The 26722-nt window shown below is 45.6% G+C and overlaps 1 protein-coding gene and 1 long non-coding RNA gene across 4 annotated transcripts; one reads left to right on the forward strand and one right to left on the reverse strand.

The window, feature by feature from the left end:
* Window positions 1-499: 499 nt before the first annotated feature.
* On the reverse strand, window positions 500-25238 carry LOC109890359 (probable ubiquitin carboxyl-terminal hydrolase FAF-X). Of its 3 annotated transcripts, none has more exons than XM_031824127.1 (42): window positions 24870-25238; window positions 21333-21590; window positions 20564-20801; window positions 20343-20455; window positions 20039-20257; window positions 19796-19911; window positions 19463-19714; window positions 18936-19074; window positions 18590-18742; window positions 18075-18386; window positions 17746-17882; window positions 17390-17614; window positions 17119-17232; window positions 16720-16948; window positions 16210-16517; window positions 15848-16088; window positions 15523-15672; window positions 15319-15439; window positions 15018-15148; window positions 14639-14917; window positions 14283-14408; window positions 14014-14172; window positions 13714-13880; window positions 13323-13431; window positions 12962-13108; window positions 12674-12820; window positions 12339-12546; window positions 11742-11962; window positions 11291-11487; window positions 10969-11142; window positions 8278-8419; window positions 7954-8157; window positions 7306-7752; window positions 6905-7173; window positions 6533-6758; window positions 4724-4853; window positions 4445-4630; window positions 3200-3420; window positions 2876-3121; window positions 2467-2679; window positions 2255-2356; window positions 500-2158 (listed from the first exon to the last, which is right to left on the reverse strand). In XM_031824127.1, exons 2-42 carry the CDS (start codon window positions 21429-21431, stop codon window positions 1997-1999), a joined length of 7779 nt encoding a protein of 2592 aa, XP_031679987.1. In that variant the 5' UTR covers window positions 21432-21590; window positions 24870-25238; the 3' UTR covers window positions 500-1996. The 3 variants fall into 3 exon arrangements, with proteins under 3 accessions (XP_031679987.1, XP_031679985.1, XP_031679986.1); XM_031824125.1 differs by having other exon boundaries at window positions 2458-2679; XM_031824126.1 differs by lacking the exon at window positions 24870-25238 and adding an exon at window positions 22401-22420 and having other exon boundaries at window positions 2458-2679.
* LOC116374150 (uncharacterized) lies at window positions 23234-23931 on the forward strand. The gene is made up of 2 exons (XR_004209929.1): window positions 23234-23556; window positions 23650-23931. It is a non-coding gene; the product is annotated as an uncharacterized LOC116374150 (long non-coding RNA).
* Window positions 25239-26722: the final 1484 nt, after the last annotated feature.

The following is a 26722-nucleotide window of genomic DNA, read 5'->3' on the forward strand; positions in this document are numbered from 1 at the left end:
AAAATGCCTACATAAACTAAATCTGTAAGACCTTGCAGTCTAAAAAAAATGATGGAATAAGTGAGAGGAGAGATGACCTGTAGTGCTTTAGGGCAGGGCCTGGAAGGATGACATCAGTCCATACAGCATTCTAACCACACCCCCTCATTAGGTCCTAATCTAGAACCATCCATAGTCGTCCTCTCAGGAGGTTCCCGGGTTGCCCCTTTTTTCTCCCCAGTATGATTTTTGTTTGGGGGAGGGGGGGACAGGGAGACTGTTTCCCTCCTCACCTTGCGCTTCCACAGCTTGTGTGTATAGGCCACAGTTTTAGCAGACATATTGTGTCTAATCCATTGCAGTTTTAACCCAGTCCCTTGGGGCAATGCCATTTACTGTTGGCAAATTCTCTCAACTAGATATTGTTTCGTCATTGTCACGTTGTATGTCCAGATTTTTTTTTTTGCGTGCATTATGTATTTACAATGTACCATAGATGAAATATGAAACCGCTACAATGTAAAGATTGCATTTTCCATGTATTCTTGGTAGTGGGCACACTGCTGTACAGACAAAAAGAACAACTTCGAAGTGTGAACTGTAGCCTCAGAATTCACAAACATGGCCCAAACTATTGTTAGCAAAAACAGTTCAGGGCAGATGGAACTCAAAACAGTTATTAACAAAGTGTTTTTTTTTTTTTTTTAAGAAATGGACCAAAAAGTTTCTCTTCAATTACTTCCTACTTCCTTTCAAATCAGCAAAAACAACATCTAGGAAATTCAAATAAAATAGTCTACGATTCTTCATATCAAGGGCTTCTTTTTTTTTTTTGCTGGGATTTTGCTCATTTCAGACAATTCTCCTAGTGAAACAAAAAACAATTTACAACAAACCACAGATTCATGTTACCAACTGAAACACAGCCATCTACTTTCGTTGCAGATAGAATCCTAGAAAAACAATCAGAAACGCTGGGCGAGTCAGTTAGCTTGTTTACCAGCAGTTACTGTAGATCATGACCCTGCTTTAGAATGCTTCATATGTTATTCTCAACAGACAGACATTTGTAAGACTGTAGCTGTGTTCAAGTAGGACAAAATGTGGAAGGGAAAAAAGTAAGAAAACCAAGAAGCAGAGTTATTTTCACTTCAAGTGAGCAGAGATTAAACAAGCCTTCACCCACCCCTGCCATTGTCAACTGGTGCACACAGGGTGATACTGGTTTCAATTCTTTATTCAACATGTCCTCACTGCGAGAGGCGTTTGAAACCTACTATAGTATAGTGTTGGAACAGATGACTGCATCAACCAAGACCCGGTCAGCCAGTGAAAGGCCAAACCTCACCTCCATGCATTGACTACAAAGCAGAGAAAACAATATAAACGCTTTTCCCCATTTGATTTGACGTTGGTCTTCCTTTTCAGTTTTGAAGTCACATATTAGGGGCCAATCCAGGACAGCCTTGCTGCATCATTGCAGTAGGTTGGGAGGGAGGTCGAGGGAAGGAAGGTTTTAACGATTCCAAAACATTAACATGTACCCCTTCCCTTCACCATTTTGTTTCAGTTCCTGTACACACATTGCACACATCATTGTCTTTCATCTCAAAGTTTCTCAAAAACACTGTACACACAACCCTGCAGAGGTATGTTCTTTTCTCTGTCAGCAGTGACGTGTCTCCATGGGGCAGAGAGAAATAGAAGGTCGAGACTCGTCCAACTCAAAGTTCTAGAAATCATAGAATTCCAATTCTACGATAGAAACAGAGACACTTGAAGAGCTTAATTGGCCCGATCCAGAGGGCAGGAGTCAAGGGTCAGAGGTGACAAAGAGGGCGCTGTTCCTCCTGGAGAAAAGAGAGCGTGCCGGCCTGGGTCTAGTCTTAAATCGACTGTTTGATCAACCAATCAATAAACTGGGTGTCTTGAAGGTATTGAGTGATATTAGTGTTCAAAGAGATTTGATGAGGTGAGTTGCAGGTTAAGGGGGTTTGGTTGCCCTCGTGTCGTGTTGTTACTCTTTTGTCGCCTGGACAGCGGGCGGGGGCGCCACGGGCCCCACCTCCTCTGTGGTGCTCTCCCAGCTCTCCTGTGCTCTCTGTGGGGGCCGCTGGGGCGTGTTCATGTGCTGGGCAGCCGGACCCGTATAGGGCTGGGCGTGGGGGTGGTTGTTCTGCTGCAGAGAGACATGGAAACAGGGAGAAAGAGGTGTCAGCATTCAATATGAGCATTCTGTAAATTCTGGAACAGTGCCATAAAGTGTGTGTGTTACCTGCTGAAACTGCGTGGCAGGAGCAGGGTTATGGGGGTACAGCGCTGTGTCCTCGGGAGGGGAGGAGTCGTGATCTTCTGTTGCCTCCTGATCATCTGGCTCCTGAAAGAAATATAGACAATGGAATCAGTCAAGGAGAGCTCTGTTACATTACCACACACACACCGACAAAACATGCAAACTCCCATCCCACGCGCACACACCTTCCGTACCTCCTCGGGGCAAAGTTCGCAGGCCTTGGCCAGGGTCATGCGTGCGGAATGTGAGCGCTCCAGGAAGTACCCGTTGGAGGTCTCGTTGCTCTGGACAGGGGGAGACCAGTTGTTGTAGGTGTACTGGGGGTTCCCTGTGTAGGGCCTCCTCTCCAGCTCGTCCCCCAGCCACTCCACCGCCCACGTCCACTTACGCTTCAGGTCCCCGTTACTCTGGGAGCACAACAGAGAGAGACGAATAGAACTGTGTTAACATTAGAACTATTCCTGATACACACCATTCAAGATATCCAGACACAAACATATTGCACATATCTGAAACACCATTCTAAAATGACTGATCTGGTAGGCAGAGAGGAGAGAGAGGTGACTACCATATCATTTCTAGTCTACTACTGTCATGGTTTACCTGTAGTATCTGGTAGGCCACAGTACAGTTGCTGAACAGAGCCACCATGCACTTGATACACTGGTAGGCCCGTTTCTGGTAGTGGTTCTTAGAGCGCTGAATGGTGTCAAACAGGCCGTCCCTGTCGTCTGGTATACCCTTCAGCACGTTGTGGATCCTGTGGGTCTGCCAGGAGTCCTCTATCAGCAGTATCTGCAGCAGCAGGTCCAGGTAAGGCCTCAGCTCATACGTGTAGGAGTACGCCACCTAGGGGTCAAGACAGGTAGACAGGTGAGGGAAACAAAAACGCTGTGTGTGAGTGAGTCATCAGTGTTAACCCCTTACCTGCCAGAGCAGCTCAGACAGCACGGTAGAGGAGAACTGGGGGTTTTCCCAGCAGCTGAAGCGCAGCAGCTTGACCGTCTCCTCAGAGTTGCTGCAGTCCTCGATGATCTTCTTCACATAGCTGGTCCTAACGAAGAGGATCTCTGACACCAGCTGTTGCAGGGGCATGATGGGGGTGGTCAGGTTGGCATCTCCGTACGGGTTGGCCAGGGACGGGTTACCTAGAGGACAGTGAGATACATTTATATCTATTTGGACCCTTCGCTTTATTCTAAGAACGCAAATAAGAGTAAAGAAACAGGAGAGAGAGAGAATGACAGACAGTGAACCCCAGAGAGAGAGAATGACAGACAGTGAACCCCAGAGAGAGAGAATGACAGACAGTGAACCCGAGAGAGAGAGAGAATGACAGACAGTGAACCCGAGAGAGAGAGAGAATGACAGACAGTGAACCCGAGAGAGAGAGAGAATGACAGACAGTGAACCCCAGAGAGAGAGAATGACAGACAGTGAACCCGAGAGAGAGAATGACAGACAGTGAACCCGAGAGAGAGAATGACAGACAGTGAACCCGAGAGAGAGAATGACAGACAGTGAACCCGAGAGAGAGAGAATGACAGACAGTGAACTCGAGAGAGAGAGAGAGAGAGAGAGAGAGAGAGAGAGAGAGAATGACAGACAGTGAACTCGAGAGAGAGAGAGAGAATGACAGACAGTGCATTCGAGAGAGAGAGAGAGAGAATGACAGACAGTGAACTCGAGAGAGAGAGAGAGAGAGAGAATGACAGACAGTGAACTCGAGAGAGAATGACAGACAGTGAACTCGAGAGAGAGAGAGAGAGAATGACAGACAGTGAACTCGAGAGAGAGAGAGAATGACAGACAGTGAACTCGAGAGAGAGAGAGAGAATGACAGACAGTGAACTCGAGAGAGAGAATGACAGACAGTGAACTCGAGAGAGAGAGAGAGAATGACAGACAGTGAACTCGAGAGAGAGAGAGAGAATGACAGACAGTGAACTCGAGAGAGAGAGAGAGAGAGAGAGAGAGAGAATGACAGACAGTGAACCCGAGAGAGAATGACAGACAGTGAACCCGAGAGAGAGAATGACAGGCAGTGAACCCGAGAGAGAGAATGACAGACAGTGAACTCGAGAGAGAGATTGGAACCATTAGAGAATGAGAGAGAAAGGAGAGCAGAAGAGACAGCAACCACAAGGCGGTAACAGAGAGAGTGAAACATACCATTGATGGAGGACTGCATGCGTGTGGAGACGTCACAGCAGCGCAGTAGCTGGGAGACCACAGCGTAGAGCTTGGTCAGTTCTGCATACTGGTACTTTATGGGAGGGCCAGGCCCCTCATCTAGAGCCACCAGCATGAAGGTAGCAGGGACACTCAGCTTCAACAACTGGGTCTTCTCTGCCAGACCTGGGGAGAGAGGGAGAGAGGAAGAGAAACCATGTTTTATTCCAGCAAAAAACAAACCAACAGCGTTTCTCCTGCACACGCACGTCGTCTTACCCAGGTTGGCGTACATGACGAAGAGGTTGAAGTACTGCTGCAGGTGTCGGCCGTGCTCTGACACCTCTCTCCTGAGCAGGTTCAACACAGCCCTCAACAGGTGATCACTCAGACTCAGGTTATCACAGCCCTGATGCAGGAGGTCAAAGGTTACAGGTCAAAGGTTACACCCCCCAGTCGGCCAAATATATTTTTGTATTTTTAACAGCTTTTCTGCTACATGTATGTACATACATTTAGCATCAATGGGACTTTTATATAAAGCAGTCACCTAACAATAATACATTACCAACCATAAACTCTTTAATCCTGCCCCTCAGCTACTCTCAGCCCATCCCACCTATCACCAGACCTCAGCTCTTTAATCCTGCCCCTCAGCTACTCTCAGCCCATCCCACCGATCACCATAGACCCCCCTCGTTTGGTTTCCATGTGCCAATTATTTTTGAATTGTGCTCTTTAACATAATTTAACCTTTCTAAAACGTATAGAATCCACAGATTGTGAGCTAAAGATGAAAACCTTTCCCACTAATATTATTTAGACTACAGCTTTCGAAATCGCCAAACACTGCTATTTGTAAGGTTCATTTAATTGCACGTTATGATTTTTTAACCATTCCGTGAACCTGTGACCAGAAACAAGCTACATTGAGGCAATACCAGAATAAATTATCTATTGATTTTGTCTCTTTGCAGCTAAATCTACAGAGCTTAGATTGTTGTACACCCCATATATATAGCATTCTGTTGGTGCAAAGAATTTTATATAATTTGTGTTGAAGTGTTGAATCAAGTGTTGTTTTTTGAACCAGTTCATAAACCATCTTCCATGGAATCGGTACATCGAAAATCTCTTTCCATTTATTTACATCCTGTATGGCGTCCTGAAATTAAACTGGTATATTTTTCTATTTATGCCAGTTCCTTTCAGCCAATTTGAATCTTTAATACATGACAGGCAAACAAGTTCCCTACCTTCTCCCTTTTCCACTCGCCTCCTCCATTTTTGTGGTAGTGCTGCAATCAGTTGGTTGTAAATTTGGATTGAGCAGATATTCCCATATATTTTCGATAGCTGCATATGTGACATAACTCTTCCATTTCTAATCATAATATCATTAATAAATACAATTTTTAAACATTTTTTCCATAAAGAATGTATTGTTTTTTTAAATAATCAGTATATTTGTGTTTAACCATAACATTTGTTCTATCATTTCTGGAGGATAAAACTGAAATTGTAACCAGCTTGTATGGCTTGTTTAACAAAGGGCAATACTTTAAACAAAATTTCATTTTCAATTCATCAAAAATTTGAATTTGTAATCTGTATGAAGGCAAAAAGTAAATGTTTTAACAAAGGATGAGCCTTAATCTACTGGAGAACCATTTTGGGTTTAAGTATAACTTATACATAAGTGAAGCTTTAGTGAGAGGTTTAAAGCTTTAATATTTAAATCATTTTAGCCCTCCAAAGTGATATTCATTATATAAATAGGTACATTTAACTTTGTCTGGCTTAGCATTCCAAATAAAATGAAATATTTTTAAAAACTAGTCATCTGGAGTAGGCAATGCCATTAGTAAGTAAGTAAACTGTGATAGGACCAAAGAGTTCATCAATGTGATTTTTCCAGAAATAGACAAGTATTTACTTCTCCATGGTTGCAGAATCTTATCTATTTTTGCTAACTTTCTATTGAAATTGATTGTGGTATCTTTTGAGATGTGAATACCAAGTATGGTCATTAGTATTACATCACACACTTTCCCTCCATCTCTCACTCCCCCTTTTCTCCCTCCGTACCTGTGTGGACCCCTCAGGGGAGCTGGTGGGGACGGGGCATGGCCCGTCCGCCAGAGAGAAGTGGGCGATGAAGACGATGAGTTTGGCGAAGGCCCCCCGGACCTCGGCACTGGGACACTCCAGCAGGTACTCAGAGAAGCGCGTGGGATACGCAAACAAAACGTTGTGGGCAAACCAGCAGCGGACGTTCTTACTGTGGCGCAGCAGGATGCACAGGGCATCATACCTGAGAGAGAGGGAGAGAAGGTGGGGGAGGGAGGAGAGTAGACAGAAAGAGGGAAAAGGAGAGCGACAAGGGAAAGAGAGTTACAAGGCTGTCTTACAATATAAAGAAAACACACACTTTCTCCCTCTCACAGACAACCCACTCACCAGTCACCGGCGGGCCCCCGGACTACTTTCTTGGTGTGAAACCCAGTGCTGAAGAGGAACCTAGCTGCTAGCTGGATGCTGATCATGGCTATCTCCTCTGCCTCTGGCAGCAGGTGGTCCTGACCCGGGGGAGGGTTGAGGTAGACGCTGTTGCAGGTCAGCAGCTTCTTGACGAACTGGAAGTACTCCAAGCTGTACTGCATACGGCTGTGCATGAACTGGACGTTCTGCTTCCTCACACTGCATTCAATGGCCCCCGGCATCGTCACCTGGGAGGGGGAATTCATTAGTACGGTTATGAGCATTACGTCATTATACACACAAACAGACTCATTCACACCCACAGGTTCTCGCCTCTGCACTTTATCACAAACAAATACACACACAGTCCTGATCCCCACCTGTCGTGGTGTAGTGGGAGACACAGTCAGCTCTGAGATGCACCTGGCCAGCTCTCCGTCTGCCTCCACTGCGGCCCCTCCCCCTGCCGCGTCCATCCTCTCATAGAACAGGATGTAGGCGTTCCACCATCTCTTCTGCCTCCTGTAGGACATCTTCTTCATCATGTGGTCAAACACCTCTCCCATGTACTCCCCCCCGAAGCACTGGCTCTTCATCTCCTCGTCGTCGTCCATCTTGCACTCCGTCACGTCGCCGTCGTCAAACTTGTACCAGCGCTCCTTCTGACCGCTGTCGGCGCTACCGCCGGTGCCGCAGTCTCGCTGGCTGATATAGGAGTAGTAGTGGCCGCCGCTGGCCTGGCCCGAATGCACCAGCACCCCCACCAGGCGGTACTTAGAACTGCAGCCTGGCGGGTCGGGTTCCGATGGTTCGTTCTGCATGATCATCTGAGAGGGAAAGGAGGAGGGAGGAGTGACTGAGTACAGACAATGTTTGGACTACTGATGAATCGACTAATGAGGAGTTTCCTTGCCAATGCTGCTTCTGTTTACTCTTTTGGGGTTCAGGCCATGGTTTCTGTTTAGAACTTTGTGAAACATTTATAGAGCTCTAATACACAAATCAAATTTGATATAAAAGTAATCTACCTGGCTCTCTGGGTTGCCGTCATCTCCCTCCAGCTTTGCCACCCCGGCCACAGTGTAGGGCTCCATGTCCAGCTCCCTGGGGAACTCAAAGTAGTCGTTGAACTTGATGGCACACTCCCTCTCCCAGTCGTAGTCAAACCTTTTCAGCTGGATGGCCAGCACTGGAGGAAGCTTCTTGATCAGCAGACGCTTCACTGTGTCCACCTGTAGTGGATAAAACAAAACAGTAAGAAATGTCATCGACACTGCTATTTTGCAATGGAATGAAAACAAAGGACTGAGTACTCAACAGGAATGATGAAGGACAGGAGAAGAGTGAGGTACCTTCTTGTTACACTTCTCACAGTGGTATGCGTTGGCTCCCTCCAGCAAGTCTCCTTTGACGTACTGCTCCATAGAGTCCAGCAGGTTCTGGTGGTTCCTGATGTCCACGTTCAACGTGGTGAATGACTCCTCACACTCATACCTGGGAACAAGATGGTGGAACAGTTTCACTTATTATATTTCATGCCTGTGATAACTGAGAACTATGTGGTGCCATTTTGTGTCACTAACCACGTTTCCATCCACATTTCTGAGAGATATATATATATTTCCTGAACCGTAGTGGGAGGACCCACACCGTGTCATCGCATGACTCCAAGTTTACTTCCATATGATGATTATTATATAAATGTTTGCGCATTTCTCGCATAATACATTTTTAACAAAGATCCCACCATGTTGAACGAACAAATGATCTATTTTGCCATTTTACAATTGTACTAAAACTAGCTGTCGTGATCAAAACAAATGTTTTTAAGTGTGTGTGTGTGTGTGTGTGTGTGTGTGTGTGTGTGTGTGTGTGTGTGTGTGTGTGTGTGTGTGTGTGTGTGTGTATGTATATATATATATATATATATATATATACACACACACACATATGTATATATATATATACACATACATACATATACATATATATACATATATATATATACACACATACATATACACATACATATACATATACACATACACATACATATATACATACATATATACATATATACATATATATATATATACATACACACACACACACACACACTTAAAAACATTTGTTTTGATCACGACAGCTAGTTTTAGTACAATTGTAAAATGGCAAAATAGATCATTTGTTCGTTCAACATGGTGGGATCTTTGTTAAAAATGTATTATGCGAGAAATGCGCAAACATTTATATAATAATCATCATATGGAAGTAAACTTGGAGTCATGCGATGACACGGTGTGGGTCCTCCCACTACGGTTCAGGAAACCATGCAGTTTATTAGGCTACAGATTAAAGGTGATGAGCTTGACGCTCCTTTCCAATAAATATCATGGGTCTTATTCTGGTGACAAGATGGTAAATACATGAGTGCTGTTTAACAGAAAAAATTAAATGTTCTCTTCCCCAGAATAATGTCATCATGTAGACTAGCCAACCCACACTGACTCAGACCTGTTAGCTGGAGCGCACATGTCAAGACCAGAGTAGGCACATTGTCTATTTACCACAACAGTTTGTGACAAAACTAATGGTCGAGTGGAAAATCCAATGGCAACATTGCACTTCAAATTTGCATTCGATACATGAGAAGTTCTCTTTTGGGATAGGGGGCAGCATTTTCACTTTTGGATGAATAGCATGCCCAGAGTGAACTGCCTCCTACTCTGTCCCAGATGCTAATATATGCATATTATTATTAGTATTCGATAGAAAACACTCTGAAGTTTCTAAAACTGTTTGAATGATGTCTAAGTATAACAGAACTCATATGGCAGGCAAAAACCTGAGAAAAAAATCCAACCAGGAAGTAGGACATCTGGGGTTTGTAGTTTTTCAAAGCTTGGCCTACCGAATACACAGTATCTATGGAGTCAAGTTGCACTTCCTACAGCTTCCACTAGATGTCAACCGTCTTTAGAAACTTGAATGAGGATTCTACTATAAAGCAGGGGCTCATGAGACCTGTTTGAGTCAGTGGTCTGGCAGAGTGTCTCAGGCTCGTGACGCGCGCTCCCGACAGAGTTAGCTCTCTTTCCATGGCTTTTCTTCAGACATAGGAATTCTCCGGTTGGAACATTATTGATGTTTTATGTTAAAAACATCCTAAAGATTGATTCCATACATCGTTTGACTTGTTTCTAACTTCTGTTGACTCCAAAATGGCGGATATCTCTCTGGCTGGATTGGGTTCTGAGCGTCTTCTCAGATTATTGGTTTTCCGTAAAGTTTTTTTGAAATCTGACACAGAGGTTGCATTAAGGAGAAGTCTATCTTTAATTCTGTGAATAACACTTGTATCTTTTATCAATGTTTATTATGAGCATTTCTGCAAAATCACCAGATGTTTTGGAATCAAAACATTACTGCACGTAACGCACCAATGTAAACTGAGGTTTTTGGATATAAATATGCACATTATTGAACAAAACATACATGTGTAACATGATGTCCTATGAGTGTCATCTGATGAAGATCATCAAAGGTTAGTGATTAATATTATCTGTATTTCTGCTTTTTGTGACTCCTATCTTTTCCTATCTTTTTTGACTTGGCGGTGATCTAACATAATCATATGTTGTGCTTTCGCTGTAAACCATTTTTTAAATCAGATACGATGGGTAGATTAACAAGATGTTTATCTTTCATTTGCTGTATTGGATTTGTTAATGTGTGAAAGTTACATATTTCCCCAAAATATTTTTGAATTTCGCACGGTGCCTTTTCAGCCTAATGTTGTCGAGGGGTTCCGCTAGCGGAACGCCTGCCCTAGAAAGGTTATGCGAAAAAGTACATTTTGTGTGCACTAAGTCATCACGCACTGATTTTTTCCAAAACAAGTCCACTTGGAATACCACACTGGTGGGAAAATGCACATATTTTGTTTATGCAGGTTTTAGAATATTCGTATAATAAAAATCTGGAGGATGAGAGGTCGTTCATTCGGTTCCGCCAGTGTTAGTAAGTGGATGAAAATCACTCACCTGTGTGGGCAGTCACGGCAGATTTTCTGGTCAGCAAAGGAGCCTCCCAGCACCTTGCTGAGCATGGAGGAGTGGCCCATGGCCTTCAGAGCCTCATCCAGACTGTCCACTAAAGAGTTGAAGAACTCCAGGGCATCGTGCTGCTCTCGCAGATTCACCGGCTCACCCCATAACCTACAGGAAAGAGATCGATAGAGATAGCTCTTAGTCTTCCAAGACAGTTTGTGTGAAATTGGTTTCAAAATAAACAGCTTGTAATCTGTACACCACTACATTCTTTGACATTTCATTGTTTTACCTCAGCCTGCTATCGTTAGCTCACCTGAACTGTTTCCAGAAGCCTCGGGGTACGTAGTACTGCAGTCGGGAAGAGGCCAGGTGACCAAAGATGACCTGTAGGTGGCGTAGCACCCCAATGTTGTACTCCTTCCTGTCCTCCGACTTACTCAGCGAGGGCTTGTCGTCAAACTGGTGTTGGTAGGCGAACACCTCGTCCCGCACCGTTCCGTCGGCATTAGTCTGAGGAGGGAAAGTAACAATACACTGGATGGATTATTTAAGTTCAAAATGTACATCTTGGTTCCTCTACACAACATCCATAAACACTCGGTAATATGAGGGATTTCATTTCCCTAGTCCCTTAGCTCTATACCAAGGGTTGGGGCTGCCATAAAAAGCATCTCAGATTGTAGCTTTAAGCAAGTTATTTTGCAGTTATTCAATCTGAAGAGTGAATACAGTTTTGATTGATTCCCAGTCAGTCAGGAGGTCACCTCGTTCTCCTGCTTCTCGTCCCCGGACAGTTCATCGTCCACGTCGGTGCCGGTGCCCTCCACGGCCAGGACACCGTTACGGATGGGCGGGATCATGTAGAGCTGCTGGATGACCGAGTTCATGTAGCAGGTGGCCCCCGCGTTCTTCAGCCCCACAAAGCCTTTGTTGGGCCGCGGCCCCACTGGGGGGAGGTATTCCCACTCTGTCAGAGCCTCACAACCTGAGCGACAGGGAGAGAAGGAGAGAGAGTTGTTCAACTTTTATCCATTCCACATATATTATCAACGCAACAATGAATACCAGAAAAACATTTATAATTCATTGAGGAGAGGTATAATTTACCAGTATAGATAGAGGAATATGTGAGAAAAATAATAATTAGGAATTAAGATCACAGATTAATTGACTATGTAGTACATATCTGTGAGTGTATAGTTGGTGTACCTAGGTAGTACATATCTATGAGTGTATAGTTGGTGTACCTAGGTAGTACATGTCTGTGAGTGTATAGTTGGTGTACCTAGGTAGTACATATCTGTGAGTGTATAGTTGGTGTACCTAGGTAGTACATATCTGTGAGTGTATAGTTGGTGTACCTAGGTAGTACATATCTGTGAGTGTATCAACGATCTGCTTGAGGTTCCGGACACACCCGACCGGCAGAGCCACCAACAACTCGAAGCCGGCGTTGATGGAGGCGGGGCTGCTACAGACAGGGATGGCCTGCTCCGTAGGGAACTCCCCACTCTTCACGTACTGCAGGTACACGATAGACGCCGGGAAGATGAAGTCATCTATCAACTCCTGGAGAAAGAGTGGGGTGAATTAACAGAATGGACAAAGCATCATCTTATGGTGGCTTGTCCTGTGACTATATTGAGTGAACTATTTGGCAACCATATTGGATTTCATAAACAACACAATGACCCACCTTTATGAGGTTGGCCCCGCCCTTCTCACAGCCAATGTAGTACTTCTTCTCTGGTGTTTGGAAGGCCAGCAGCTCCTTGGTGACCCCCAGGTGACCTTCTAGAATGGTCTCCTCCACCCCCGTCTCTCCTGTCCGCTTCACCTCATCCTAGTGGAAAAAACACCAAACTGCCATTTAGCGGTAATATTTATGAGAGATATGAAAGCCCATCTTAGGCCTTCTCTAAACTACACCATATTAAACTGCATTTCATTTTCTAACAATGAAAAGACTTCTCTTGTCCAATACCCTGATCTTCTTGAGCCAGTCGATCTCGTTATTGAGCAGCGCCTCAGCGTTGGGCAGGTTGATGTTGCTGTTGTAGGCGTAGTTCAGCAGGTGCCTCAGCAGCGTAAAGTAGTCCCCTGCGTGCTTCGCCCTCTCCTTTGCCGTGCTCTGGGGGAGAGAGGAAGGATACATGTTACAACAACAAGGGGTCCCAATGGAGTGGGGTGAAGAGTTTCAGTGTGTTACATTTCCTCCTCTAATGATGAAGGCTGGGATTGAGAGTTGGTAAACTGATTCGAGGTCTGTCCTTAAGGGCAACTTCTACCTAGAGCCGAAGAATGACTATTGTGTCAGGAGAGTGAAGAGATGGAAGGATACTCACCCCTAAAACGGTGAAGAGGAGGGTGATGAAGAATAGGAGGGGTCTGTGTCCCATACAGCACCTAGTGGCCATGAGGAAGAACTGTTCCTGAGCCATCTGACGAACTGACCTGGAGACAGACAGGAAGATGACAACAGGTTCCTTTCACCGTCAAAAGGTGCTTTTGACATCGTCAGATGACAGTTTTATATGGGCTTGTTTTTGTGAGATTAAGTTTGAACACCAAGGGGCGGTTTCCCCGACACAGATTATGCCTAGTCCAATAATAAACTCAATGGAGAATCCATCATTGAAAATGCTTTTCAGTCCAGGATTAGTCTGTGTCCAGGAAATGCCCCAAATGAACGGATCCACAACACAGACATAAATTAACAGCCAGATGCAGACATACTTGCTGTGGCAGTGCAGTAGCAGGTCTATGATGTAAGTCTGCCAGGCCTTCTCCTTACTGAGAGTGTCCAGAGCGGTGGGCAGCAGTGCAAAACACAGGGTCATGATCTCCAGTGCCTCACAGCACACCATCTCATCCTCCCCATCCGGCTCCTTACCCGCGTTCGTCTGTAGAGGTGATGAACACACACCGCTGTGAGTTTATAGAAGACACAGAAACTCTCCATACAAACCCCTAGAAGTCTGCAATACACACCTTAAGAACCAAGCACACACCATCTCAGTTTAGAAAGGGTTTTACCTTCTCATAGATCTGACTGATCTCTTCATTAGAGCTGAAGACCAGCTGTACCGTGCCACAGCCTGAAGCCCACACGATCTTCTGCACCGCCCGGATCACACAGAGGTCTGGGATGTACTTGGATGCTTGGAAGAAGTTCTGGGAGTTCGGGGGCAGAGACTGCCAAAAAAAGTGAACAGACGTTTACGGTCTTACTCTTTTTGACTTGCCGTTTGTTAACCGGTTGAACGCATGTGTGAACACTAGTCTCAATAAACGCGCCGTCTCACCTCGTCAGAGATCTGTTGGGCCAGTCGTATGGCCACGTTGCGGAGCATGCACTCAGAGGCGGGGTTCGGGATATTCTGTAGAGCACTCTGGAGGACCAGGGCCTGGTCGTGGGTCACCTGGTTGATCTGGAGAGGAACAAAAACAGAAGACAGTGGATTAAGAACACCAGTCATATTTGAGCTCATTCAAATACACAGTGAAGTTATGTTTGAGGTGATCATGGTCTGTCCATTCGGGGTCTGGTAACAAGGGTCCTGCTACTCTCATTGTTCTGCACTCGTCTAAGCTGTAGTAATACAAGGTTTTCCCCGTATTTACAGAGGTAATATAACGGCAAAACAATAGTGTTATTTACTGGTGATGCGGGGCTGGTCCCCTCCACTACGGGCTGGCAGGCCTCGGCTACAGCTTTGACGTGTCCGAACCCCACGGCGGTCAGCAGCAGCTTGGCGATCTTCAGGGCATTGAGGTACGCCCCCCGCCGCGTCTCCATGTCGGCCGATGGCAGGAAGTTGTTCCTGGTGAGCATGCTCAATACGAGCGGGAGGCCGCCGCTCTTCAGGAAGTTGTACTGGAAGTCGCTGGCGTCCTCACCAAGGGTGCCGCTGGCCGGCATCAGCAACGCATACACCACCTGGGGAATCAATCCAATCAATCAAACGTGGCAGGAGGATGTGAAGAGTGTAATGAATCAATCACGTAAACCACCACACACACAGTGGTGTGTTACCAACCTCAGTGAGGTAGAGGACTTGTGAGGGCGAGGGGCCAAAGAAGCGGGAGTCCAGTGTGGGGCTCAGGCTGTTCTCTCCCAGCTTGGCATGATCCAGACAGATAGCACGCAGGTTCTCCACGGTACCGTTGTCTACACACAGCTCAAACAGAACATCAGTCAGTCAGGACGAATCATTTCAAACCACAGTAAGAGAGAGAGCGAGACGCAGAGGAAGGATGAGAGATGCTGTTTTGGGGCCACAGAAGGACAGCAAGCTATAATGAGAAAGAATGAGAGCGTGAGAAAGAAAGACAGTGTACCTGGAGGCATAAGCTTCATAAGGAGCCTGGCTCCATCTCGCAGCAGAGGCATGTTGAGGGTACAACCCAGGTCTGCTACCTGCCACAGGAACGAGATGTAGCGCAGGTGGAGAGACATGATCTAGAGAGGAAGACGATACTCAGGAGAAGACGACACATTTGACATTTCTCACGTGAGGAAAGGTGTGTGTGTGTGTGTCTTACCACTCCAGGCAGGCAGCCCTCCACCTCTGGGTTGGGTCCTTCGCTGAAGTGGTTGCCGTGGTTACTTGGCGAGGCAGTGGAGGAGTCTGAGGAGCTGTCAGGACTGGAGGGCACGGTGGCACTCACCTGGGTCAGCTTGGCTGTGATCAACTACATACACAATATACCAATTTGAACCAAACGCTAACAGATACACTGCTTTCATCATCTAATCCTAGTAGATTAGTGATTCCAGGAGGGAGTAAAATTGTATTTAAACACATCGGAACTAAGCCCTAATTCAAAACCAGTGCATGGGCCATTGATTACGAAATTACTAGCTCACTGCTTTGTCCTTGAGGTTGAGCTGTCCAATCAGCTTCCTGTCATCCGCCGGGTCGACAACCTCCCCGCCAATGAAGAGCTCTATCTTGGTGTGCGTGGCGTTGGCCTTAATGCGTGTGAGGATGCCGCGGCGCACTGAGCCGATGGTGTCATTGGTGTGAGACCAGATGTCCAGGTCATCCACCTGACGACCCTGGTTAGGGAAACGCACGATCAACGTGATGTGCTTCCCCCGGAACGCCCTGAGAGAAAGAAAGAGGGATTGGTCTGTCAAAATGTTGGCACTGAGACTCTGACAAACTAAGTTAGACCTCGCTTTCACAAGTGTGTGTTGATGTGAGTCTGTGTGAGTCTTCCTCCTACCTGGACATGGGCAGTATGGACCTCTCCTCGTGGTAGTCGCTGTCACATTCGTTGATGTACTCCTTGAGCACGGTGAGCACGCGAACCATGCGGATGGCCTCCTGCCGGGCACAGTTGATGCTGTCCTTGTCCCCGTCCAGGACACACAGCGTGTCATACGACGCCTTCAGACGGTCAAAACACAACTGGATGAAGTCCTCGTGGATCTCCACCTGGTTGACCTGCAGCTTGGGCCCCAGGTTGGTGTATATCTCCTTCAGCAGGTCGATGGCTCGGCTAGCGATGTCATCAGTACCCTGGATCACCACCTGGTAGAACAATGCAAAGCTGTTTTGCGCACTCTCCTCCTCCAGGGTTAATCCAGGAACCAGACTGTTGTCTATAAAAGCTTATAACAGCAATAAGGAGTTTTAACTCAAATGCCTCCCAAGGTAGTCCAGTCCTTTTAGCTCCAGGTTTTACAGTATGTTCAGAAAGCTTTAGAACATTGATAAGCTGTTTAACACTCACCCTCCAGAGGTAGTCCAGTCCTATGAGCTCCAGGTCATCCATCATGTAGGCCCTGCGTTTGGCCACCAGTTTGCCCTCACGGCAGTTGACAGCCTTGAAGAACCTCTCGAAGCACTTCATGCCATTCTCCGTGAGCAGGGACGGGTCCAGCTGCAGAACATTGTTCTCAAAGAAGTCCTTGTTGATGTCCGGGTCCAGGTCTGGCTCATCTCCCATTAGCTTAGAGTACCTAGAGTTGGAATAGACAGTATAAAGACATTATAAAGGCTCATACTTGCTTATAACAAATTAAGTGAAGTGCTACCAATAACATTTGAGTTGAACTAACCTGGAATAATTCAAAAGGGAAATCATATTTAATATAATATACAAGGCTGGTCTAAACAAATGTGTACGTACCATTTGAAGCACGCCTCCCGGTCACACAGGAAGACGGCGCTCTCAGCCAGACACCTCCAGATCTGCTTGGCCTGAGGAGCACATAGCCACAACTGTCCGTCCTTCAACAGGAACCTGGAGAACAAGATGGTTCAAAGCAGTTAGACACTAACAGAGGACTCAGAATGGACACTTTCATTCCCACAGACTGAGAAATGCCCCACCGCCCAGAAAAACAAACAAGGGTCAATGTTTTCATCCTGAGATACCTGAAGACAGCCGCCTGCCTTACCTCAGGAAGTTGAGCCTCTCCTGGACCTCCTGAACATGACTGTAGCGACTTCCCACTCTGACCGTCTGAGGGTCAAAGTCTGCATGTTCAGCTTTGGAGAACGGTCTCATGGTTTCCATGTAGGCAGACAGGTTCTCAGCCACCAGAGTGACCAGGGCATGGTTGTGCTGCAGCTGGTTGATCAGGTCATGACGATAGAACACATGAGGACTCCTCTGGGTCTGACTGTATGGGGAAGAGGAAAGGGAAGGAGAGACGTGTAATATTTAATCACAAGCTATGACTCAATGGGAAAAGGAGATGAGAGAGCGAGAGAGAAAGGGAGAGAGAGAGGGAGGTGGAGAGTCTTTCGTTACCTGAGGTTCTGAGGAGCTTCCCCAAACAGGCTGCAGATCTCTCTGATCTGCTTCAGGGCTGGTATGACCCACTTGTCGTTGGTGCGCAGCTCCTCGATGAAGCGGTCTATCCACTGGATCTTCTGGGTGTCTCTGTCCTGTTGGAACACAGAAGCACAGAGCAGGGTCCTAGTCATTAGGGACCATCGTAGCAAAACATTTTGCAACAGAAAACAAAAAAACTAGATATTCTCATTTGACAAGCTTAGGTAGAGTGTCCCAGTTTCAGTCTGTTTTCTTCCATTTGGTGCCTAATGAATACAACCCAGTAGCAGTAACAGTAGTTTTACCTGAGAGCAGCTGTAGTCCAGTATCTTGATGTGTGCGCTGAGGGCCTGGTCCATGATGTCCACGGGGACGTCGTCACTGTGAGCCAGATTCCACAGCAGGTTGAGCACCTTGTGGGCCATCACTCCATCCTTATCGTCCTCCGCCAGACGACGGATCAGCTCCAGCAGCTTCTCACGCTGCTTCTTACTCGCATTCGTCCAACTCTCCTTGAAGCAATCAAAGAGATGGTCGAGCTGCTCTGGAGAGAAGTCCCAGGCCAGTTTGGCCAGAAGGTCATGGACATTCTTCACTATGGCTTCGTGCTTACCAGCCTGACATAGAAACAGACACAGAAGACACTTAGGCATGGTTCTAAAAACAACCCCTTCCCCTACCCATAAAGGAAAAGGTCTCTCTAGCAAAATATATATTTTTCACAAATGATAATAACCTGTATAGGTTCAATGAATAGGAAGTACATTAAAATTCCCATATCGCTGAGACCCATTTTCCCATGACACGTTTAATTCAGTACCTGCGCTGCCCAGATGTTGTCCAGGTCCTGCATGGTGAGGGCTTTCTCCTTGATGACGAAGCGGAGTATCTTCTCTAGTTTCTCTACGTACTGAGGCTGGTGGAGGCTGTCCCTCAGCACGATGGACAGGATGTGGTTCTGCTGGATCCACTCCTGACAGAAAGGGAGAGAAAGACAAACGTCAGGCATAGATTTGCATTCCTGTGGAGAAATCCCATGTCCAATTCGACTGACGGGAATTGAACTGGAATTGACTATTAAACTCTGATGAGCAATTTAAAAGCGCTATACAAATCCAGTCCATTACCATTCATAAGAAGTAACTGTTAGGGGCTAGGTGACTCACCGCCATGCGTTCTGCCGTCAGCCACTCCTCCTCCTCGGGGTTGCCATGCCGATGCGTGTAGTAGGACACACTGGAGATGACCTTGTTGACCTCGTTCAGGGCATTCATCTTGCCGTTGAATGAGGAAATCTGCAATAACCTGGGGACCAATCAACAAATTAAAAGCCTAACCATCTTATCGAGAAAAAAAAATTCCACCCAAAAGCTATCTTTTGGTATTTATTTCATTAGTCCATTGTTGACAGAGTCCCAAAATGTTTTGCATGTCAGAAAAATACCAGCTGTATTTTGAAAGTTATACATCTTGAAAAAAAATGTGCATGTTAGCAAACAAGTTTGGGACTATGTCAACAATGGACTAATGAAAGAAATACCAACAGATAACTCCACCCAAAAGCTTTCCCTTAATAATAAAACAGCAGTTGACTGTCCAAAACACTCATCATACGAGGTGCTCAAACCCGAAGGTGACCGTTTTAATTCTATATAATAACAACCTAAAAAGAAAACAACTGAAGGAATCTCACCTAAGGATCATTTTCAACCTAAATATCTCCAAGTTCTTGACCGTCTCCTCCTGACCGGGCACCCTGGAGGCCAGGTTCTTCAGGGACTTGATGATCATGGACAGGGCATCGTTCTTGGCCTCGTTCTTGGCCTCCTTCTTCAGCTCCTCGTCCGTCAGGTTCTCCAGGAACTGAGGAACCATCTCGATCACTGGCAGGAAGTACTTCTTTACTGTGTGCAAGGTCAGGAACTCATAGCACTGGCCGAACGGCCTGGAGGGAAGACATACACGGGTTAGGACATGCACACGTCCCTTAAAAGTCCCTTACATTGGTCCATCTGCGCTAACATACTTGATGAGGGCAGCGATGATCTGTACGTTGAGTGCCTGTCCGCTCATGAAGCGGTCGTGTAGAGTCTGAAACCCGTTCAGCGTGCCAAACTTATTAATCAGGTCCACCAACCAGCCCTGAGAGAGAGGGAGAGAGAGAACAATGAATGGCCAATCACTGGCGACAGCTTTATTCATGTTGAAAACTTGGACATACTGTATCAAGCGAGGAATCCTGAGTGAGCGAGGGTGAGTTGGGGCCTACCTTGGGTGAGCGAGGGTCAGGTGGACGGGCGAAGAGCTCGTCGTCGGCCAGCGTGGCCCCGGCGGGGATGGTCTCAGAGGGCCGTGTGCCGTTGTAGATGTGGAACTTGCAGTGGGGGTTGGTGGCTGTGGCCAGTAGCTCCAGTAAGGGGAACCAGTCCTGAGGAAGCTTGGTCACACACAGCTCCACCAGCCGGTGTGTGTTGGTGATGATACACCTCTGTGGAGGGAAGGACAATCAGCTGTAGTTCAAACAGGAAGTGCTAGTGCACGCACACACACACACACACACACAAGGCCCTTACATGGATCTCAAACTTCCACCCACTGACAGCCTCGTCTGTGAGGATCTTTGTGAAGGAGATGGTCAGGCCGTCCCTGAAAAACCTCTGGCACGCCTCACACTTCACATCAAGCCCTGCAGAAAGAGGCAACGATTAAAGGCAGAAAACAAAGAGAGATCGATAGAAGACAAATGAAAAAGATGTCCTATATGGATGTATATTGTATACGATGACAGACACACCTTTTTTACATAAGTCTATAGCAGCTTCAAGTAGAACTTCTAATTCCCCCTTTGGCAGGACTGGGACTACCCATCGGGGCCTGTTGATCATGTCGTCCAGCTTGGCCAGGTCAGTGTGAGGGAAGGCAGGCTCCTCCTCCTCCAGAGCAGGGGCAGAGTCTCCTTGGCCCTGCTCCTCCTCAGCCGCCGGTGGGCTCACAGGAGACGGCTCCGTGGTCGACGGGTTGGGGGAGACCGCCTGCAACGCGCACACACATTAATAGCAAGCATACTACAGACGCTGATTAAAAGAGATAAACGCTAGTCGGAAACACACACACAGTGAGGAAGGTAGGTAATTAAGCCTTGGAACTTCACAGGAAGCACAAAGTCAAACAAACACAATTCATAGAGCATGAGGGACTAAATTCATTTAAAAGACATTAGATTATAAATAAAGCTTATTCAATTATGTGACAGTAATTAGGCTTACATCAGTGATCCTGTCCACAGCTCAGAAACTCTTAAATTACAAAGAGCTTCTCTCATTGGAGAACATCCAGCTGTGGCCTCAACATGACTCATGCCGTTTCATACTAAAGATGAACGCCTACTACTGTCCTATGCTCCTCATGGGGCGATGGGCCTAAGTAAGTAAGTACTAAAGCATATGGCATTGCAGATCGCTCCATATAACTTCACGCAGACATACAGTTGATATGCGGGTAACCTTGTTCACTGATAATTGGGGAACTATCCATAGATAGACACACGTCACCCCGACACTCACCTGGGCCTGTGTGGGTGGGGGCTGGCTCTGAGAATCAGCGGGTGCCTGGCCCTGGCTATCATTTCCCCCCACGGGGGAGCCACGTGTGGTGACCGTCATGATCGACACAGGGCAGATCTTGGCAGTCTTGTCCGCTTTAGGAGGCCCTTGCCTGGGGGGGAATCACTGCCTGGGTAGGGAAGGAGAACCAGAGGCCGGCTGAGAGGGAACGCTCCGGCTGCTGAGGCTCAGGGAGGGTTGCAGAAACCATCGCAGAACCTGTGGGACAGAGACAGGGGAGAGAGATATAGAATGGTTGATGCCCCATTTTTCCCCATGCATTTGGGACTGAGGCATGTGCATTTCAGCTAATCTGTGTACAATGTAGTGAACATCACATGGACAACTTCAGACCACTCTTGAGGTATAAAAATAGCTGCGAAACAACATCCAAAGGCCATGATTCCACAGTATGTTTGCAAGACAGGAGTCTTCAACTAAGTGAGACCAATTCAAATGACTCTCACTCCGCCACAATCTGGGTCTAGACATTAAAATGCTATTTACACATGCTTGACAACGGGGTGGAATTATTACATACAGACACACACACACTAGCCCCAATACCAACAGACAGAAGCCCCCCCCCCACTGCCATCAACTCTCCTATTTCCAGTTGCAGACAGCACAGGACTATCAACCATGCACCATACTGGCCTATTAATAGTCTCTGTCGAACTGGTTCAGAGATATCTAGACTATGCAAGACAGTATACAGCTACTGACAAACTGTTGATTGGTCACACAGAGCATGACTCTACCCTAACCCTACCCCAACTAACTGCAGCCCCTAGGTTACGCACGTCTCACTACAGCAAAACATGCATGGGATATTGAGGTTTCAAGATATCACCTGGCTATATTAGCCAAGCCTAATACAATAACTAAACAAGAACAATTGAACAAGGAGAACAAGCCATTGTGCGCTTACTGACAAACAATGTATTCTTAATAATTGCCCAAAATGATTAATAATAGCATATTGGATTGAAATCAGGCCATCTATGCTTGGCTGCCAGTGCCACTGACATAAAGTTGTGGTAGTCCAACAATGTGTCCCAGTACTGTAAATGTTTCCCAACTCCAGTCTTCCAGTAGCCCCAACAGCACACATTTTTGTTGGAGCCCCAGACAAGCACACCTGAATCAACTTGTCTACTAATCATCAAGCCCTCAATGAGTTGAATCAGGGTTTTTTGTCCAGGCCTATAAGACAAATGTGTGATGTTGGGGGGTACGGGAGGACTGGAGAGAGTCTGTGTAGAATATTGACCTTACACAACAGCAGAGTGACAAAGCAAAACATCTTAATTCACTATGAGTCAGGATGGAAGAGATAGGTTTAGGGCCTCAGGCTCCTTCAATCCACTCAAGTGCCTATGAGGGAACATTAAGATTAGGGGATAGGGTTTCTGGGTAGGAAAGGTCTGTGTGTCTAGTTGTGAGACACTGGAAGTCTTGAGACACATTAAGACAGTCTCCAGCTGAGTTACGATCCTCTGGGCTCAGTTTACAGGTTTATTATTGGCTGTCTTCAGTTTCCTGTTTTCAGATGTATCCGCTTCCATCTAATGGAAGAGATTAGTATTAGGGAAGGGGAATCTGATCCTAGATCTGTGGTTTGGGCCGACTTCTACCTCAAGCATCATCAGGCAAGCCGGCAGGAGTAGGCTACAGCTGACAGCTACAGTGTGAATGGAAGTTGACAAGCCAATCGGAATCACTGACCCAAGGAGCAAGAACGGTTGAGGAGCCAATCAGATGAAAAGAAACCTTGAGTCTTGAGAAAGCACCTGACCGGGCCATAAACCAGGGTTTCCCCAACCCTCTCCTCAGCACCCCCAGACGTTCCACATTTGTGTTCTAACCATAAACCGACACACCTGATTTAATTAGTCAAAGGTGTTATGATTAGTTGAATAACTGAATCAGTGGTGCAAGTTTAGGGTTAAAACTAAAATGAGAACTTCTGGGGGGGATGCTGAAAATATAGTAATTCCAGCTGGCACAGCTGCCATGGCAGTGTGTATACACAGCTAGTATACTACAACTATTCAGGTCATCATGGTCAAGGCTTAGTTTTGCTGACTTGAGTAAAACTTGAAGTGAGCATAGCTAGGTCATGACTGAGGAAACGCAGAACTTTCAGGTGAAATGAAGTCATTTGTATCCAGAAATGCACAAAGTAAGCATATTACCAGGCCTAAAAATCGTCAACAATTACTTTTATTGACAATGCCTTGCTTGCAAATAACTCAAATCTAATATTTGTCAATAGATCCAATGCCAGCCCCCTCCTTGGCTAGCCTCAAAAACCGACACTAGGCAGAGGCAACTAGGGTCGGATTTTCAAGACTACCCTTGGCTCCACCTTCAGTTTCTGTTCTGGAGACAGTTTGATGCAGACAGGCATGTCAAGATATTCGGACATTTCTTGTGACAGCCGTTGGTTTACAAGGAGCTTGGCACAAAAGAAAACAATATGTTACGACAAATGATAAGGTTGCTTGCATGATGTGTGTGAATAAAAATGTACTTGGTCCTAGGCTTGCTAATCATTCTTATCACGATCCGCTTTCCTCACCAGAATCTCTTTCTATGAGGACACGTCATTGAGTAACATTGTACAGCTAATTAAATCAAGTTACTTGGGGAATGGAGTATAAGGAAAACTTGATTTAGTTACAGCAAACAACTCAATCTCAAAATAAGTGTCGCTGTTACATTGTATGGTGTATTCTAGATATGAGAGACCGCTAACTAGCCAGTAGCTAACTACACTTGCTAGATTGCGTAGCATTAGCCAAATATTTCAAACAATGCGAAAATAACCCGCCTGCAAACACTGCCTGGAACACGGTTAATTGATATGAAAAATAACTTCATGCAACAGGAGTCTGGACGATAACTAATGCATAACGTTATCAAGGCCCGTAACATTAGCTAGCTAGCTACTGACAAGCATTGCAAGGGCCTTCTCCTTACCCAACATTGGTAGTAGCGCTAACATGCTAGTTAACGTTAGCTAATGGCGCTGCCGTCGCCACACCAATCAACAGTCTGTGTGCATTGGTAGGTTGTTGATCAAACACCAGCCCATATCTGTCAACACCACTAGTCCAAGAAGTTAGCAAACATCTTGTCTGGTTGAGACTGACCTTGAACTAGCTATGTGGAAACCGTTATATTTCAAAATCCAAACAATTAACAGGTTGGTATGGGAAACGTCAGCCATTTTGCCACAGCCAAAAATAATAGCTAACTTAACTAGCCAACGTTACATACAGAAACAAACCGGCATTTCAGCATTCATTCTGTCGATGTCAGACACCTTGCTTGCTATTCCTCTCTCCTCTTTATCTAATGAAAAGCATATGTGTAACGTAACACCTTGAAGCTAGACAGCTCTAACGTTTCATTGTTAATGATTACTCAGAATGTTATCTAGCTATACTAGCCAGTTAGCACCATTGTTGCTAGCTACCCAATGTTACTTACCCCAAAATTTGATGGAACTTCCTTGAGTTGACTTGTCCTGTCTATGAATCGTTCTATTCTGGGTTTCGCTAAGTGTCAACGTGTGTTACATAATATTTTCATGCATGCATCCAGATCTGCTAATATGATCTCTCTTCCTTGCTTATTTTTTTGTCTGCACTTGGGTGTTTTTCCTGCGTCACCATCAACCCCCCCTCTACTGTAGTCTAGCACAGTTTTCCCAGCCAGTCCGTGGTAAGCGCAGCAGACGGAGGCCGTGTTCGAGAGGATCAAAACCGTCATGTATCATGGGTGACTTGCTGACTGATCGACAAATAATAATGAGCAAATATTTACGATGTAAAGTTCCTTGTAGATCAGTCAGTCGGCAGTCGCCTGCACTGTCGGCGCCAATGTCGAACAAGCCCATTAAGGTAACATTTTACAATTAAAGTAATAGTTCACCTCACATTTAGTTTGTCAAAAAGGTGCCTTCAGAAAGTATTCACACCACTTGACTTCTCCCAAATTATGTTGTGTTACAGCCTGAATTTAAAATGTATTACATTGAGATTTACCCAATAATGTCCACGTGGAATTATGTTTTTAGACATTTTTACAAATTAATACAATTTAAAAGCTGAAATGTCTTGAGTCAATAAGTATTCAACATCTTATGGCAAGTCTAAATAATTTCAGGAGTAAAAATGTGCTTAACAAGTCACATAATAACTTGGATGGACTTACTCTGTGTGTAACAATATTGTTTAACATGATTTTTAAGACACTGCATCTCAGTGCTAGAAGTGTCACTACAGACATCCTGGTTCGAATCCAGGCTGTATCACAGCTGGCCGTGATTGGGAGTCCCATAGGGCGGTGCACAATTGGCCCCGCGTCGTCCAGGTTTGGCCGGTGTAGGCCATCATTGTAAATAAGAATTTGTTCTTAGCTGACTTGCCTAGTTAAATAAAACATACAATTATCTGTAAGGTCCCTCTGTCAAGCATTGCATTTTTAACACAGATTCAACCACAAAGACCAGGGAAGTTTTCCGATGTCTCGCAAAGAAGGGCACCTGGCCACCCTTCATCTATCAGAAGATCTGTGGACAGACTAAGTTCCACTGTCACCCAGGAGCCTGTGTCCATGGCATCAACTCCCTCCTGCCCACGGTTCTGGCCAACTACTCTAATATTGACACCATTGTTACTCACGTAGGTTTTAACGACCTTTGTTTTAAGAGATCTGAGGAACTGAGTGAGGACTACAAACATTTTTAAACACCCTCGATAGCACAGGGAAGAGATGAATTATCTCTGGTGGGGGGCGGGACATCTACCCTCTTTCTTTCTACATGTCCTTGCTTTGTATGTCATGTTTTGTATTATTTGTTTTGCACCCAGAACTCTGGGTCTTGTTGTTCCTGTATGCTCTTTTATGTTTAAATAAGAATTGTATACCTGTCTTGTATACCTATACACCATTCTTGTGTGTGTTTAATAAAAAGTATTTGAAACATAAGTTGCAGGTCCATTATGATATTCTGAGAGAGCAACTTGGCATATATAACAAGGCAATTATAAATGCCAACCGGGGTCATTTGTTGAACTTCATCACTATTAATCAGAATAATTTGAGTCTTGACCAATAATGGCCTGATGAATCCTACCCCTGCAAACCTATTTGAACTTTCCTCCACATCTAAATGTAATGAGTTTGCAGTGTATTTCAGAGGTAAGATTAGATAACATTAGGCTCGGTATCAGTCAAGCAAGACCTGATTAGAAGTTTGTATTTTTGAACAATTCTATTCTGTTTTTTATGCCCACCACAGCACAGAGACAGTCTTAGTTAAAGTGGTAAATGATCTT

This window comes from Oncorhynchus kisutch, linkage group LG5 (assembly GCF_002021735.2).
Source record: "Oncorhynchus kisutch isolate 150728-3 linkage group LG5, Okis_V2, whole genome shotgun sequence".
Taxonomy (NCBI): Eukaryota; Metazoa; Chordata; class Actinopteri; order Salmoniformes; family Salmonidae; genus Oncorhynchus; species Oncorhynchus kisutch.